Source organism: Crocodylus porosus, unplaced genomic scaffold (genome assembly GCF_001723895.1).
Source record: "Crocodylus porosus isolate Cpor-Errol unplaced genomic scaffold, CroPor_comp1, whole genome shotgun sequence".
Taxonomy (NCBI): Eukaryota; Metazoa; Chordata; order Crocodylia; family Crocodylidae; genus Crocodylus; species Crocodylus porosus.
In genome coordinates, this window is record NW_017728906.1 from 85,952 (window position 1) to 100,990 (window position 15,039).

The 15,039-nt window shown below is 43.4% G+C and overlaps 1 protein-coding gene across 1 annotated transcript in view; it reads left to right on the top strand.

Annotated features, from left to right (window-relative positions):
* The window catches only part of PROS1 (protein S (alpha)), a 65,451-nt gene that overhangs the window by 32,938 nt on the left and 17,474 nt on the right, over positions 1-15,039 (top strand). Inside the window, exons 9-11 of the mRNA XM_019557091.1 lie at positions 6,080-6,201; positions 10,257-10,375; positions 14,017-14,206. Of these exons, the coding sequence (XP_019412636.1) occupies positions 6,080-6,201; positions 10,257-10,375; positions 14,017-14,206 (431 nt within the window). The remainder of the gene's footprint in view (positions 1-6,079; positions 6,202-10,256; positions 10,376-14,016; positions 14,207-15,039) is intronic.

Sequence of the window (15,039 nt, forward strand, 5' to 3'; positions counted from 1 at the left end):
GTTTGTTCACCAGAGCGCCCCAAGGGATGACTAGGTCGAACGGTAATAAACTCCTGCAAGACCGCTTCAGGCTGGACATAAGGAAGAATTTCTTTACTGTCCGAGCCCCCAAGGTCTGGAACAGCCTGCCAGCGGAGGTGGTTCAGGCACCTTCAAGAGTAAATTGGATGCTTATCTTGCTGGGATCCTATGACCCCAGCTGACTTCCTGCCCTTTGGGTCGGGGGCTGGACTCGATGATCTCCCGAGGTCCTTTCCAGCCCTGATGTCTATGAAATTTTGCCCAATAAAGTGGGTTAGTGGTGGTAGGACACATGCCACCACAGCTGATCCACTTTAGTTTTGTGACATGTTTCTACCCTGTGATATCTACTAAAGATGCCCATCTCTCTTCCATACCTTTGGAGCTACAAACATTCTGGCAAATTAGGAAAAGCCTGAGGCTAGCACTTTCCTTTCTTGTCTCTGCACGCCAGACAGAATTTCCACATGCTTGCAGAACCAGAATCCAGGAGATAGCTCAAGCTAGCTTGCTCAAGCTACGTCAGATGATGTTTTAGGAATGAGCTAGATCTAGCATAGGTTCACTTGATTTAAATGTCTATCATGTGTAGCAAGGCCTCAGGTGTCTTGGGCAGCCTGTAGCCCTCTGGCATCCGATCCCAGTCTTTTTCCCTCTAGCTGGCACCTGGTACCTGGCACACTCTCCTATCTTACCTGCTATGTCTTGATGTTAACAATGATATGCGTGGGAGACTGCCTTCAAAGAGCCATGCTCCCAGTCTAGCAACAGAGAACTAGAGATCTCTTCCTTGAGGAAACGGGCTTCTACCCCTTTCCCCAGTGAAGAGATCTCTAATTCTTTATTGCTGGGCTCTCAGGCCTCTTCACTGTCTCTCTGTGCCTTGCTGTAGCCCACACACAGTTTACCTGCAGGCATCTTCACCAAGCATCCTTACTGATCTTCAACTACTCCTGTGCCTCACAGCTCAGTTACCTGAGACTTGCTCTCCTGATACTCCTTCTGTTATCGCAGTTTGGGCTATACTCCTCCTTCTAGCCCAGGAGCTCTGTCTAGCTCTCCCCACAGATCCTCTGCCTAGCTCTCCCCCTTTCAGCTACCAGGCCGCCTTCTGCCTAATGGGGCACAGGGATGTCTCCTTTGCTAATTAGCAGGCCTACTGCCAACTCCTTCCTCAATAGGCCACAGTCTATCCAGCTGTGTTGCAGCCACTGCCTTACTAGCTTGCTGGAGCTTGCTCTGAGGTAGTCACTCACACCTGTGTGGCTTCTGGCTGCTTACTTCCTTGCAGCTGGCTTTGGCTCAGCTGCCTGTATCAGGTTTCAGCTCTGTAATGCTGCCTGGCCTCACTGAGTAACAGAGGTAGGGGCCCCGATTACATTATTCCTTCAGCTCCATATATTCTTGCCCTCCCTGAATAGGGAGTTTCTTTCAAAGAAGTCATGGAGCCATCTAATTAAATAAGAAAGGGATGTCTACACTAGGAAGTACTTGTGCATTCTGGTGCATAGCTTGTGAGCTCTGCATTCTGGTGCACAGCTTCTGGTGCACTGTTTAGACATGTATTTTCACATGCTTATGAGCCTGAGGTAGGGAAAGAGCACTTCCCCTGTCCACAGTTTCTAGTCTAACATGGAGAATACTCATTTCCCATATCCAGCTCTTGCTTACTGGTACTGATGTGTGATACCATGATTTCTTGAAGAGTATTAAAAAATCCTAGGACTCTGCAGAATGTAGGCCTTTGAGGAACTAGTCTGTGGTAGACTGTAGGACAACTTTCCTTAATAGCCCCAAGGATGGAAATTATTTTAACATGCCATAAGTTTTTGTCAGCCCAGTATGCTGCTCACTTTTGTGCATATATAACTAGTGGGTGGAGCCATGGAGACTTTGGAGCAGCTTCTCCCAAATGCAGCCCTGTAATGCCATTGTTTAAGAAATGATGCAGGAAGGCCATTTTGGCAGAAACATGAAAAGGTGTTGAACATGGGTGAAATGCAAAAATGTAGAACTTTTGGTTCAGAGATGATGACTTTTATTAGACCAACTGAGAAATTGCAAATATATATACATATTTTTTCTGCAAGCTTTTGGGCTCACGTGCCCTTGATCAGGCTCAGGGAAAGTTCAAGTTGGTAAAAGTTCCCATATGTAGGAAATAAACTCCATTTTTGCACAAATTAAACCAAAGCTAGAAATCTGTCCTTCTGGGTCCATTAGACACTCTCATGAGTTACTTCAGAGGGACAGATTTCCAGCTTCAACTTTTGTGCAAAAATGAAGTTTATTTCCAACATATGGGGGTATTTTACCATCTTGAACTTTCCCTGAGCCTGATGAAGGGTGTGTGAGCCCGAAAGCTTGCAGAAAAATGTAATTTTTTTTTTTGCAATTTCTCGGTCCAATAAAAAGTATCATCTCTGAACCAAGAGTTCTAGATTTTTGCATTTCTTTTTGTCTCAGACCAACACGGCTACTAACTATATCCCTGGAACATGGATGAAGCATACAAGGCAGATTTTTGTACACATGACGCACTATCTTCATGAGGATACCAGCATTTCTGGAGCAGAAGAAATAGTATGTTTTGGCAAGATTGTGTTATATTAGAAGACAAGAGATGACCAGAAATTCTAGTGGATGAAGCATATCTTCATAGACCTGTGTTAGGAGCTCACACTGACACTCTGGCACCACAATACATGATTGAGGGACAGTACAGATCCATGTTGCTGAATGAGCCATCTAAAAGCTGGAGAGCTCATCCTGCTACATTTTGGTGTTGGCAAGTGAATTCTCAGTCTCATAGTGGTGGTGGTGGGGATGGTGTAGAGATGCTACTCATGGAGTGGGATATGGGCATGTGAACATGTCTAAAGTAGGAGCTGCACTACAGGGAATGAGATTCTTGAACCGTGTCACATCCTTAGAGTTTACATGCCTGAAGGAACCAGTAAGCATGCTACATGTAAGTGGCAAACATTCTCTGATCCTGCAACTCTTGGTGGTCAACAGGGGCCAATTCATCAATATTCATGTGGGAAGTCCTGGCAAGGTGCAAAATGCCAGAGTTCTGAGAAAATCTGTTTGTTACGTGCTTGGAGAAGCTGAGACTTTATTTCTACCCAATGGTAGCATTAGAGTGATGATGTAGCCATGATGGTCTAGAAGTGACATGAATGGCTAGGATTCCTTTGGGGTGATACCTTTTATTGGATCAACTGCATGGTTGGAACAAATTTAGACAAACTTTCGAATGCAAGACATTCTTCATCAGGTCAGAATAATGAAGAATGTCTTGCATTTGAAAGTTTAACTTTATTCCAGCTATGCAGTTGGTCCAGTAAAAGATATTACACCAGAAAATCCTTCCCACTTATTGGCACTGGAAACACCATAGATATTCTGTTTCACTTGTAGCTGTTGCAGAAAGGATCTAGTTGGATCCTGGACACCAACAGATTCCTTGGTACATAAGGAATTGCCCCCATAAGCCATATTGTCCCAAAGATGAAGAGATGCTATAGTTCTTCACATCCATGCACACACAGCAGTTTTAATAAGTAATTGATAGCTAATACTCATGCTGTTTTGCAGCTTGCAAAATACCACAGGTCATGTGGTACTGATACTTGGATATTTTTTAATGCTCATTGAGCTGTTCTCCTTAAACTCTTTGGACAAAAGGGTTGCTAATCAGCATGGGACATTGTTTTGCCTTATTAATTTTATGTAATGCATTGGGTAACTGCTTACTCAAATGAAAAATAAAATATTATTTAAAAAATGTAACTGTCTGCTTATTTTGGGACATAGGGTGCCATTTAGTTGGCTTGTGAGGAATACCTACTGTTTTTCCATGATCTAATAAAACCTTAGGCATAGCTGCAGTTTCTCTTCCCTTACAATTAAGTGGACAAGCGCTTAGCACAAACCACAGAATCTTATTAAATTTAGAGGTCTCTCCAAGGACAAATTTCAGACCACAGTCTGTTCATTTGACCACTAACAAGAAATAACTGCTTTTTAACTACTGAACAAAGCCAATTTTGGAAACTAATATGTGAAAAATTATGACCCAATTCAGCCTTGCAGCAATGGTGCATCTGCTGCATGTAGTAACCCTCTTGTCTTTTACTCCTCCTCTTCTTGTGCTACATGGCTGACAGGAAAAAAAGGGATTGTTAGTACCTTGGCATTGTACAAGCTATCTCCCAGGCTGGGGTGGGTCCAGAAAGGATACAGTGGGACAGTCACCTCCCATTTTGGCTGGATGTCACATGAGTTGTCAGTGCAGGATCTGGCTGGAGCCCCTTTTTTTGCATGGCTTCAATGCCCAGGGGGTGAGTGCTACTGCCACCATATACCCTCCTTTTCCCTGCTGGGGTAGGGAAGGGAAAAGGCTAACAGCAACATCAGTGTCTTACCCTGATCAGCTCGTGAGCTCAGAGCTACTGGTCATGCCAAGCTCCAGCAGGAGCCCATGCTGGACAATGAGCTCAAAGCTCACTGTACATGTGCAGCACAACCAAAGTGGGGGTGGGCTTGCCTTGTTTCTGGGTCTGCTACTGTTATCAGGGAGCTATCAACAACTTCAGATCATAATCTGTGGCAGGGCATTGCAGATAATGCAGGAACAAAGAGTAGCAGAATTCCCTGTTCCTTATTATTAAGCTCTTGAGGAGGGACCTATTTGCTGCAAGAAGCTGTGCACTTGGGCATGCACTGCAGATTACACAGAAACCTACCTTTACCTAGGGACGAGTGCTTGCTGAGAAGCCTGCACAGTTAGTTACCTGCCTAGGTCTTGTGGATGTTGAGACCTAAGACTGTTTTGAAGAAGCATTCCTTGAGTTCCAGTTCCAGCTCCTTTTCCATAGTCTCTCATTTAAGGAATTTGTCGAGGTTCCTCTGCTCCTACTCCTTCTGTACAGGAGTTCCTTGATGTTGGTGCTCATGGGAGTGTGTAGATGAAACGAGGGGCATGGGTGCATGACACTTTAAAGCAGGTTAAATGCTTTTGCACCGCTTTAATGGCATTGGTGCTTGCATGCGTTAGCGGCGTATTGCGCATGATTTCCAGCTGCTGTAACACATTCGGTGGAATAATGCGCCTTAAATGACTTTGGGGTGCAGCAAACTAAAACATCTCTGAGGAGTGGCTCAGGGGCTGTGCAGGTAGCTTGGCATCAGCTCAGGAAGGCAGGCTCCACTGAAAAAAAAAAAGCTGCGAGCCTGATCTCTCCCTTCCCATGTGTGTCTGCCTACCTGAGCTGTCTGAGGACCTGGTCCTTCCCTCCATGGCTGCGGTGCCCCCCAGGACCACCCCAGCTGGGTACCTGCGGGTGGGTGCCGCCTGGGGGGCAGAGAGAAGGGGGTGCCACTGCTATGGAGGGAAACACCAGCCCCCACTGCAGGCCAGGGACCACTTTGCCTGCTGCCAGCCTGCCCTCTGCTCTCCGTTGCCGGAGAGGCAGGTAAGACATGGGTGTACACAACACGAGGGTTTACTTCGCCCTAAATTGAAGTGGTGTTTTTAAAACTCACTGTTTCAAGTTAGGGTGAAGTAAATCCCTATTTTGTACACATGCCCTTTCTTTTGCATCTCCACACTGTCACTGTCCATAGATTGCTTTCTAATAGCTTCCTCACCAGTAACATCTGCAGGCTCAGGTTCCTGGGAGGATGGGTCTTCCCTTTCAGATAATGAAGTACCTGCAAAGGAAGTGAAAGTGCATCTTTTTGGATTGGTTAGAAATACATTTTCTCTGCATTACTTCTGTAAGATTAAGCCATAATTTGCAACTTACTTAAATCATCTTGGTATGTCACCCCTTTTCATTGGCAGGCTTGGCCATTCAGAGGTATCAGGTGAAAAGCTAGCAAGAAAACTACTTGTCATAATGTATTCAAAAACATATCACAGACTGGGTTCACATTCCAGTAAAGAACTATCCTTGCTCCTTACTCAGTTAGCTTAATGTATTTGGCTTTAGGACTTGTGTGAAGTAAATGCTCAGCCTGAGTCTCGTGCAACTTTTCTCTTTCACTGCAGATGTGGATGAATGCGCTGAAAACATTTGTGGTCAAATGTGTGTAAATTACGAAGGAAGCTATACCTGCCATTGTGATGGTCATAAAGGGTTCAAGCTCTCTCAGGACATGAAGACTTGTGAGGTAAAACTGCCTGAGAGGTAAAAGTTGTGAGGCAAGTCTCATTGCGGGGCCATAGAAGTGGTAGTTTCTTGATCACAGGATGAACTAGATTAGAAAAAATACTAAGATAATCCATGCCAATTTCAGAATGCTGGCAAAACACTGGAGGCAGCGGCATTGTGGCACCGTTCCACAAAGCAGACACAGCAATTCAGCTCATGAGTATTTCAACAGAATTTGGGCCATGCATAGCACTTGCCTCAGCTTCCTCCAACCCCCCTCTCCCAAAATGACCCCAAATCCCTTTTCTAAAGGAAGGAAGTAGGCCCCTTTTTGGTTTAGGCATCCCAAGGGGTTGGAACTGTGGTTTGGAAAATGGTATCGCACATTTTCCAGGTGTTTTCTTGCTGCAAGAACTTCCTCCTACCCAGTCCCACAGAATGACTTCAGATTTGAGCTGAGCTTGATTGGTATGAGTTGACTATTTTGCCTGGTCCCAGTTTCCATAGCTTTAGAAGAAAGTACTAAGTGTTGACCATGTGGTTTCACCAAATGCTGAAAACTCAATTCACTTCCAAAATAAGCTATTTTTAGGAACCAAAAGAGTTTTAAGATTTATACTTGTCAGTGCCAGAAACAGCAGGACTGTAGAATATTTCAGCAGAAACCTTTCTTTGTCAATTGTTTTCTTTATATTACTTTGGCAGGAGCTGGGCAGGTTGGGACTTGTAAGGGTGTTCAAACGCTTTCATCCAAAACAGTCTTTGACACCATAGGAAGTAGAGGGGCTTAAATATTTCCAGATCAAAGCCTGATATTGTATCAGGACTTATTTGCCAGAACTTGTTTTGTACTTACTAAAATTTAATACTTAGGCAACATGGGGAGCAAAGCCATTTCCTGTTGATAATAAAGTGGGAAGTCTATCCTTGTTTTCTCTATAAAGCATGACTCCTGTTGCTGTGTGTGAGAGGTTTATTAACCCTCATGAAGAGATGCATGAACAGAAAGGGCAGCTGTACACATGCTCTGGGGTGGAGGGGGGCACTTTAATTAGAGCGGTTCTGGGAGCTGCTTAAATTAAAGTGCCCACAGTGTCACATGTATTCAGTGTCCTGCACTTGAAAATTGCAGCAGGGCGCGCTTGAACTAACATGAATTAGCACGTGTTGGAGCAGATGTCTGGCATATGTAATGGTGCCCAAAGAGTCTGAGCCAATAGTTACAAGCTAGCGGCAGGTATTTTCAACTGGAATCCAAATATCCAATATATAATTCATCATTTAAGGGCAGACTTCTTATGCTATTTTAATTCAGGAATAACTCCATTATAGTCAGTGGAATGACTATCATGAACATGGTGTAAGATCAAGACATTTTAAGAAATGGAACTTCAACAAGTCAGAATATCTAAATGCAACATGGCTAGTGTACACTGTAGTACAGGGGTGACAGAGATATGGCCCACAGGTTGCATCTGGCCAGTGGTACCTCATCATTTGGCTCCTGCTGCTGGCCCTGGGTCTCAAGTTGACCCATATGACACACACAGCACACACTGGACTGGCCTGATGTGCAGGACTGAGGATAAGTGCTGCACATGGCTCCCACTTTGGATCCTGTGCTGTATACAGCACCTGTCCAGGCCAGTCTGGCACTCCCCTCATCATGCTGGATCCAACACCCGTGGCACCCATTCCAGCTGGTCCACTGTGGCACACATGGGGCCACTACTGTGCCATACATGGGGCCTGCTCTGGCCAGTCCAGAGCAAGTGTTGCATGCAGGGCAGCTCCCAGACTGGCTGGAGTGGGCACCACATGCAGTGCAGTCCTGGATTAACTGGAGTAGGCACCATGGGTACTGTATTCAGCATAGGAGAGAGAGGAATCCATGGGCCCAATCTGGCCTGCGGGGCAAGCCCCATGCTATTTGTCCAGCCCACAGAGCTAGATGAGTTTGATATCCCTGCTGTAGCACATTGCAGCTGCTCTGCCACAGCTGTGTGCGACTTAGGTCCCTGCCACATGTTACACTTAAGGCATGATTAACCAATTAATTACATCTTAAGTTGTAACCCAGCCACGTGTTAAAGGAATTTATGGCATCATAAAACAAGGAATAAGCCACAAAGTTATTATATAAAAAATGTGTAGTAACTTTGTGACTGGTTCCTGTGACACCATTAATTGAATGTATGATGGGGTATGGCCCCACACCTGGGAGTGTGGATCAGCTGCCAGGGCTCCACTGTGAGAGCTTGCTACATGCTGGTGCAGGGGGAGCCTGGGATTATGATCCCTGGCTCCCCTCGCACTGGCAATAGGGCTTGATGGGATCTGATGCATGATCCCACAATCATGCCTCCTGCCATACACATGTGGATCACACATCAAATTCCTTTGCACCTTTACCTGCATGTCTGGCAGGGACCTTATTCTGATATGTGATTGAAAAGAAGAGATTTGGTCCCAAAATAAAACTTCTGATTATCCTTTTACATCTAATACTAATTGTGACATGACGCGAAACAGAAAAGCAGCAGTGCATATTGGATAGCAGAAATCTGTTCATAACATCCTATCTATTTAAACTGATGTCACTCAAAATATTACATCGTTTTTGAATACTAGGATCATCACTCTTGAATTACAGAAATCATTCATAAATCGCATACACAGTCATGCTTTGCAGCAGTGTAGCCTAGAAAATAAAGAACCTCCCTTAATTAAGGCAGCAGGGAATTTCTGTAGGTAGAATGTAAATACTTGTACCTAACTCTGATTTTAACTAGGGCACCAGCCACAATTTTATAGTCATGGAATCATTCATTGCCTAAAATGGTTATGACTTCAATTTTACATCTGTCCTGAGAAGATTCCTTTTTTACAAGCCATTATATTGCATTAACACTGTGCTTGTATATTGATTCACTTTGACGTCCAAGGAAAGCATGCTTCTTATTGAACCAATCCCCCTCTCTAACATTGTAGGTGTTTTAGAGTTCAGGCACCCCAAACTCAATACAACCATGTGGCTTAGTATAAATGATGTGCTAGAATCCTGGTCAGGGAAAGGAAGTGCTCTGGTTTTGGACTGGATGCCTACTCTTAATTTGCATGGCCAGCCTTTGTATCTGAGTTTGCCTCTATTAAAAACTATGTCACAACCTGCCCATATTTTCCCATGTATAAGAGACATTGAAAGGAGGTCTAAATGTAAGATGCACCTTACTGAAACTACAGAATTGAAATCAGATATCAGTAACTTGAAGTCAGCCTCCAAGGTGCCAATAAAGCCTGGAGATGCTGGTGACAGTCAGCAGGCTTAGGTCGGGCAAAAAGGGTATTGCAGGAGGCTGTAGCAGTACCTGTTTTTACATTTTGGATCCTACCAGTGCATGCCAAAGTCTGGAACTCATTGTGTCACCAAGTTCCTTCAGGGAGTTACTGGGCAAAGGGAAAGGAAGGGAAGCAGAGAGGGCTGTTGTGGCCCTACCTGCCTTCTGCCCTACTTTCCTCTGGCAGTCACCATCCGTCATTGGTCCACCCATCTGAGAAATGCTGAGCTGCAGCTCCTGCTTCTTCCTTCCTTGCAGCCAAAGGAAACTATCTTTGTGGAAGTGGGACCCTCACATCAACACTGTCTTCTTGTCCTCTGGTTCCATGCCACCCTCTCCAGCTCAGGGACACTCTTTTCTCTATCAGATGCAGTGAAGACATACACAATCTATACTCCAGCAAGACCTACCAAAGGCCCCCTCTGCTTGATCATATTCAGTAATTAATTTTTTCAATAATTTTAACCTTTTGGAAGGGGGGCAGTGAATCAGGTACATCGTATACACCTGAAAATACAGTATATTTCAGACACGTTGATAATATATAGAGAACAACAACAACATCATTTAATTTGTTTTGAGGCATCAAATTATTTAAGTACAATACTGATCAGTTATGAAAAATGAATTAGTCAAAAATGAAACTAGCTAAAATCAACAAGAACTAGAGTTCTTTTGTGATCTATCACTGTAGAAAATTAGAGCATGCTGTTTTCCCTTTACCCATTATTTCCAGGCTGTTCCAGTTTGCCTCCCGCTGAACCTTGAGCCGAATTATCAGTTGCTTTACCTGGCAGAGCAAACAACAGAAAATGCTGTTCTGCATTTAAGGTTTAAATTGCCAAATGCCAGCAGGTGAGCCTTTGCCAACAATAAAAGTATGCATGAAAGTTACGGACATTTGTTTCCATTAAGTTTTCAGAGGGTGACAGAAATGTTCAGCATTGAATGCGCAATTCTTACCATCATCTCCTCAGGACCAGATAAGACATCTTTATACCACGGAGAATGACTGAATTGATATCACTGGCACTTAGTGGAACTGAAGTCATTTGAAATGACAGGAAGAGTAATTGCCTGGAGTCAGTTTACAGCATCACTTACTGATCATACTGTATCCCTAAGCCAGTCTTTCAATATAGGGAGACGAGCAAATTCCTAATATAGTATGACTGAGACACCTTTTATCTAGATACTCATCAGCTAAATGAACTGTTAAAGAGGACTTTCTTTCAGACAAGAGGCAGTAGCAGCTGACTAGTGCAGAACTGCAGTCAGTCGGTGAGCAGGGACCCCCTTGGTGTGGGTTGTATGCACCACACTGCACTAGAGTCTTGATGTGAGCATATCACCATGTTTACCCAAGTTCAAGAGAACCCTGAATTTAAGATGACTCCTCAGTTATTAGATTCTAGACATGGAAAATTATAAATCTGTTTTAAGTTTCCATGTATAGAGTTATTGGAGGTTCCTCTTAAATTCTTCCCCCCAACCCCTGCCACAGGGAAAGTAGTGACAAGGGAGCTCTCATCTCTTATGGGGGGAGGCTCAGCCCCTCTGAGCTCCCCCATAATTCGAACCCTGCTTGTCACCCTCTACTGCCTGCCCTCCCCTCTCCCTTTACCTTTGCAGTTGCTTCAGCTTTGTCTCCACTAGGAGCATAGAGCACCCCACTGGTCTAGGCAGTAGTGGTATCTCCAGGCTCCAGGCTGGGTCAGGACCACTGTGGTATCTCCCATCACCACTCTGCCCTCCTTCTCCAAGGTCCTTCCTGCTGCCCTTTTCCTATGCTCTCCTTGCACTGTGTGCCCCTCCCCTGCACCTCTTTCTGGTGCTCCCCTCACTGCAGCCCCCTTCCTCATGCTCCTCTTTGAAATGCTAGCCCCCTTCCCTCGCACTCCCCTGCACTATGTGCCCTCTTCCCCCGCACTGTCCCCCCACTCCACATATCCCTTGCCTGCCACATGAACCACCCTGGTCTATTTCAGACCTACAGCAGCTGCTTGCCATACTTGAATCTAAAACAAGGGATTTTTTTTAGCCCATGTTGAATGGGGGGGAGGAGGGGGATGGTTGTCTTAGATTTAAGTAAATGTGGTATATTCCTCCAGCACTGAGACAAAATCCAACCCTGAATGAAGAGGGTTATATTTGGAGTGGTTTTGCTACACTTGTATTGCTATGGGACCATGCACATGTAACAGCTAGAGTATGACAAGTGATACACATTAGCTTGGTGCTGTATCCAAGGTAGTATCCCTGAACCTTTGAGTCCTGTGCTTCAGATACTGTGCTCTATAGATATACCCCATCAGAAGCTTGCTGCCCCTCTGTAAGGAAGAGAAAGACCTTGTAGGGGAAAAAGTAGCAGATGTAGAAAAAGACTAATGGGCCAGTCTTGCGTCTGACTCAAATTCTGCCCTGAAGAACCCCAACCATGAGTTCTACACTTTGTAAGGCTTTAAACACTGCCTTCAGCAGGTGAAATTTAAATAAGCTTATTTCTAACGTGCTGCAGTTCCTTTTTAGTCAAAGACCTAAGAAGAAGTCCGATGATTTCATAGCAAATAAAGCAAGAAAGAGATTAAAGTTCTTTATCACAATGCTTTGGCCTTGGATAATGCTTCTGCTATTCTTAGCTAGAGACCGCAAGTTATAGCATGCTGTACACAAACGATTGAAAGAGTTAATTGTCCCTCAAAATGTTGTAATACACCAGTGAAGTACAATAACTTGTTTCAATTCCATATCAGCTTGTAGTATTTACGCTTCACTTGTCAGCGTCCTAGAGCAATTACTAATATTAGTGACCTCTTTATTATGCTAGAATTTCTTCAGGGTGGAAGCTGAAAATGCAGTGTTCTCTCTGACTCACAGCTTCAGCAATTTCAAAGACAGCAATAAGAGAAGTGGTTAAATTCTTGGTTTTTAATTCCTCAGAATCTTTAGCAAAAGCATAAGTATTGAGATACCTGTATTGAGATACTGTCTATCCTTGTGTTTTGAATCAATGTTGACCTGGATTTAATTTCTCCTGGAAGATTTTAAGGCACTTCCAGACCTTGGCAAAGGTCATAAATAGTTATCTATAGATTTCAAATACGAAGATTCTTTAGGACTGTATTTGAAAGTCAGTGTAATCTTGACAATAAAGAACTGAATATGGAGTTAGGGCAGTAATTCTCTTTCTTATTTTAGTGTTAGAGTGATTTTGTAGCCATGATGGTCTAGGAATTTTGCAAGAGGCAAGGATTTCTTAGGGTGATACATTTTATTGGACCATCTGCATAGCTGGGGTAAAGTCTATGCTGTGTAGGGGTGTGTGAAACGGGCAGTATTACCCAGAAGTGGACTGGAAGAATTTCTGGTCTACTTCCGGGTCTGCTGCTGAGCATGCTGGAGACCCCCCTGTGCTCTGGTGCGACGCTTCATCTGCCCCAGCATCGGAGCATTCACGAGCCACCTGCTACCTTGAGGTATGTAGAAAAAACATTTAAAGCTGTCTCTATGTCTGAATCACCAAATCTTTCCGAACCTCTCTCAATCAATTCAGAGGGTTCTGATTTGATTCAGAGAGATTCAAGGGTCTTCTGATTTGATTTGGATTCGAAGATTCAGCCACCGAATTGGGCTGAATCTCTAATGAATCAAATCAGTGACTGAAGCTTCACACAGCCCTAATATTGTGCTGACTTTTATTCCACAGACGCGATGAAGAGGGTCTTGCATTTGGAAATTTGTCTAACACTATCCCAGTAAATGATAGTTCAGTAAATGATATCACCCTATAGAATCCTAGCCCTTCTTATTCTGCCACTGACTTGTTATATGACTTTCACCTTGCCTCCCTGCATCTTTGTTTTCCCCTCCCACCCTTTATTTCTCCTGTTTATTTAGGTTAAAAGCTTTTGGTGATGGAGCAGCATAGGATCTCTAAGCACTGCTGTAATATATGTAATAATACTGGTATATGTTAGATCATCCAACTCTCACCCCGACAGAGTAGAAACTGGCCCAGTTATCTGAATTAAAAAAACCAAAATAAAACACATTTTCAAAGCCAATGATAGCTAAGCACATTCATGGAGGACACTGTAGAATTTTTTCTGGACTTGCTCACTATTCTGTTGATTTTTTTTCCCCTAGCATCCTTGTGGAAGTAAGAGAGTTTTAACCCTGTTTTGTAAATAGAAGCAGTGAAACAAAGTGAATTGGTCATATGGGAAGCTCATGAGAATTGAACCCCCAAATCCTTCAAATCCAATGCCTTGAATAAAAAAAACTGAACTTTTTATCAGGATTCAGATTAATAAGTTTCCATAACTACTGGGTTGTGCCTGTGACTAACAGCCTGCAGCCATTCTACCTGCTCAAATACAGTGCCCTCTGTAGACTAAGACATATCTGTATAACTAAGTTATTAACATATCACACTTAGTTCTTCAGTACCTCATCTGTCCTTTTCTCTTTATTGTGATTCCTCTCCCACCATTCAGATTTTCAGCAGAATTTGATTTCCGGACATATGACAATGAGGGTGTTATACTATATGCTGAATCCTCCAACAACACAGGATGGTTCTTGCTTGCACTTCGGGATGGAAAGATTGAGATTCAATTCAAGAATGAACATGGAACAAAAGTCACAAGCGGTGGCAAAGCCATTAATGATGGTGTGTGGCAAACAGTAAGTTGGCTTTTCCCCACCCTCCCCTCCAGTACCAGATTTCTGTCTGGTGTTCATACCTATGCAGTAGTGCTACTGCCTAGTTCTGTAAATATGTGTACCTTGACACAAGTGGATGGTAGCGCAGTTATTCTAACACACAACTATTTTTATTCCACACTATCCAGTACAGCTTGATCAAATGAAGGCTTGTTGTGTCCTAACAAAAGAAAATCTTAAGTCTTTCTTTTTCAGTGGTACTTGCCTCAGGGCTTGGGGCTCTTCTGCTCTCAGTGAAGTCAAGAGGAATTAACACAAATAGGGTCTCTTTAATAAATCTGTTACATTCAGGGAAAATACATTAAGGTTGTGAAGTCAAAGGCATTTACTCAAGACTTAAATAACAGAACTGCAGTTTAAATGGGCTTCATTCATTTTGGAATTTCCTAATTTTTACACACTTTGAAAACTTAATAAGATACTTTTAATGTACATTTGTGTGCATTTGCCTGAGTATTATAGAAAAAAAACAAGTCATTCTATATGAAATGGCCTCAGGTATCATCAGCAGGTTTGAACCCAGGCTTTTAGAATTGTCTTTGCTACTAAGGTTATGTCTCATTGATATTTAGGGTCTTCCACAAAGCCATACCCACCAATAAAATATATTATATACATTTTGTTTGGTCTTCAGCCCAATTTTGGAAGTTGTGCCAAATTTCTAGGGATGAGATTAACTTCTCTCCCATTCATCTCCTAGCCCACCTCTTCCTGCATTATGTTTGGATTCTACCTATATATGCAGATCTGGAGCGTAGGAAGTCTATCCAGAGCCTCCCACAATTCTTTCTTCT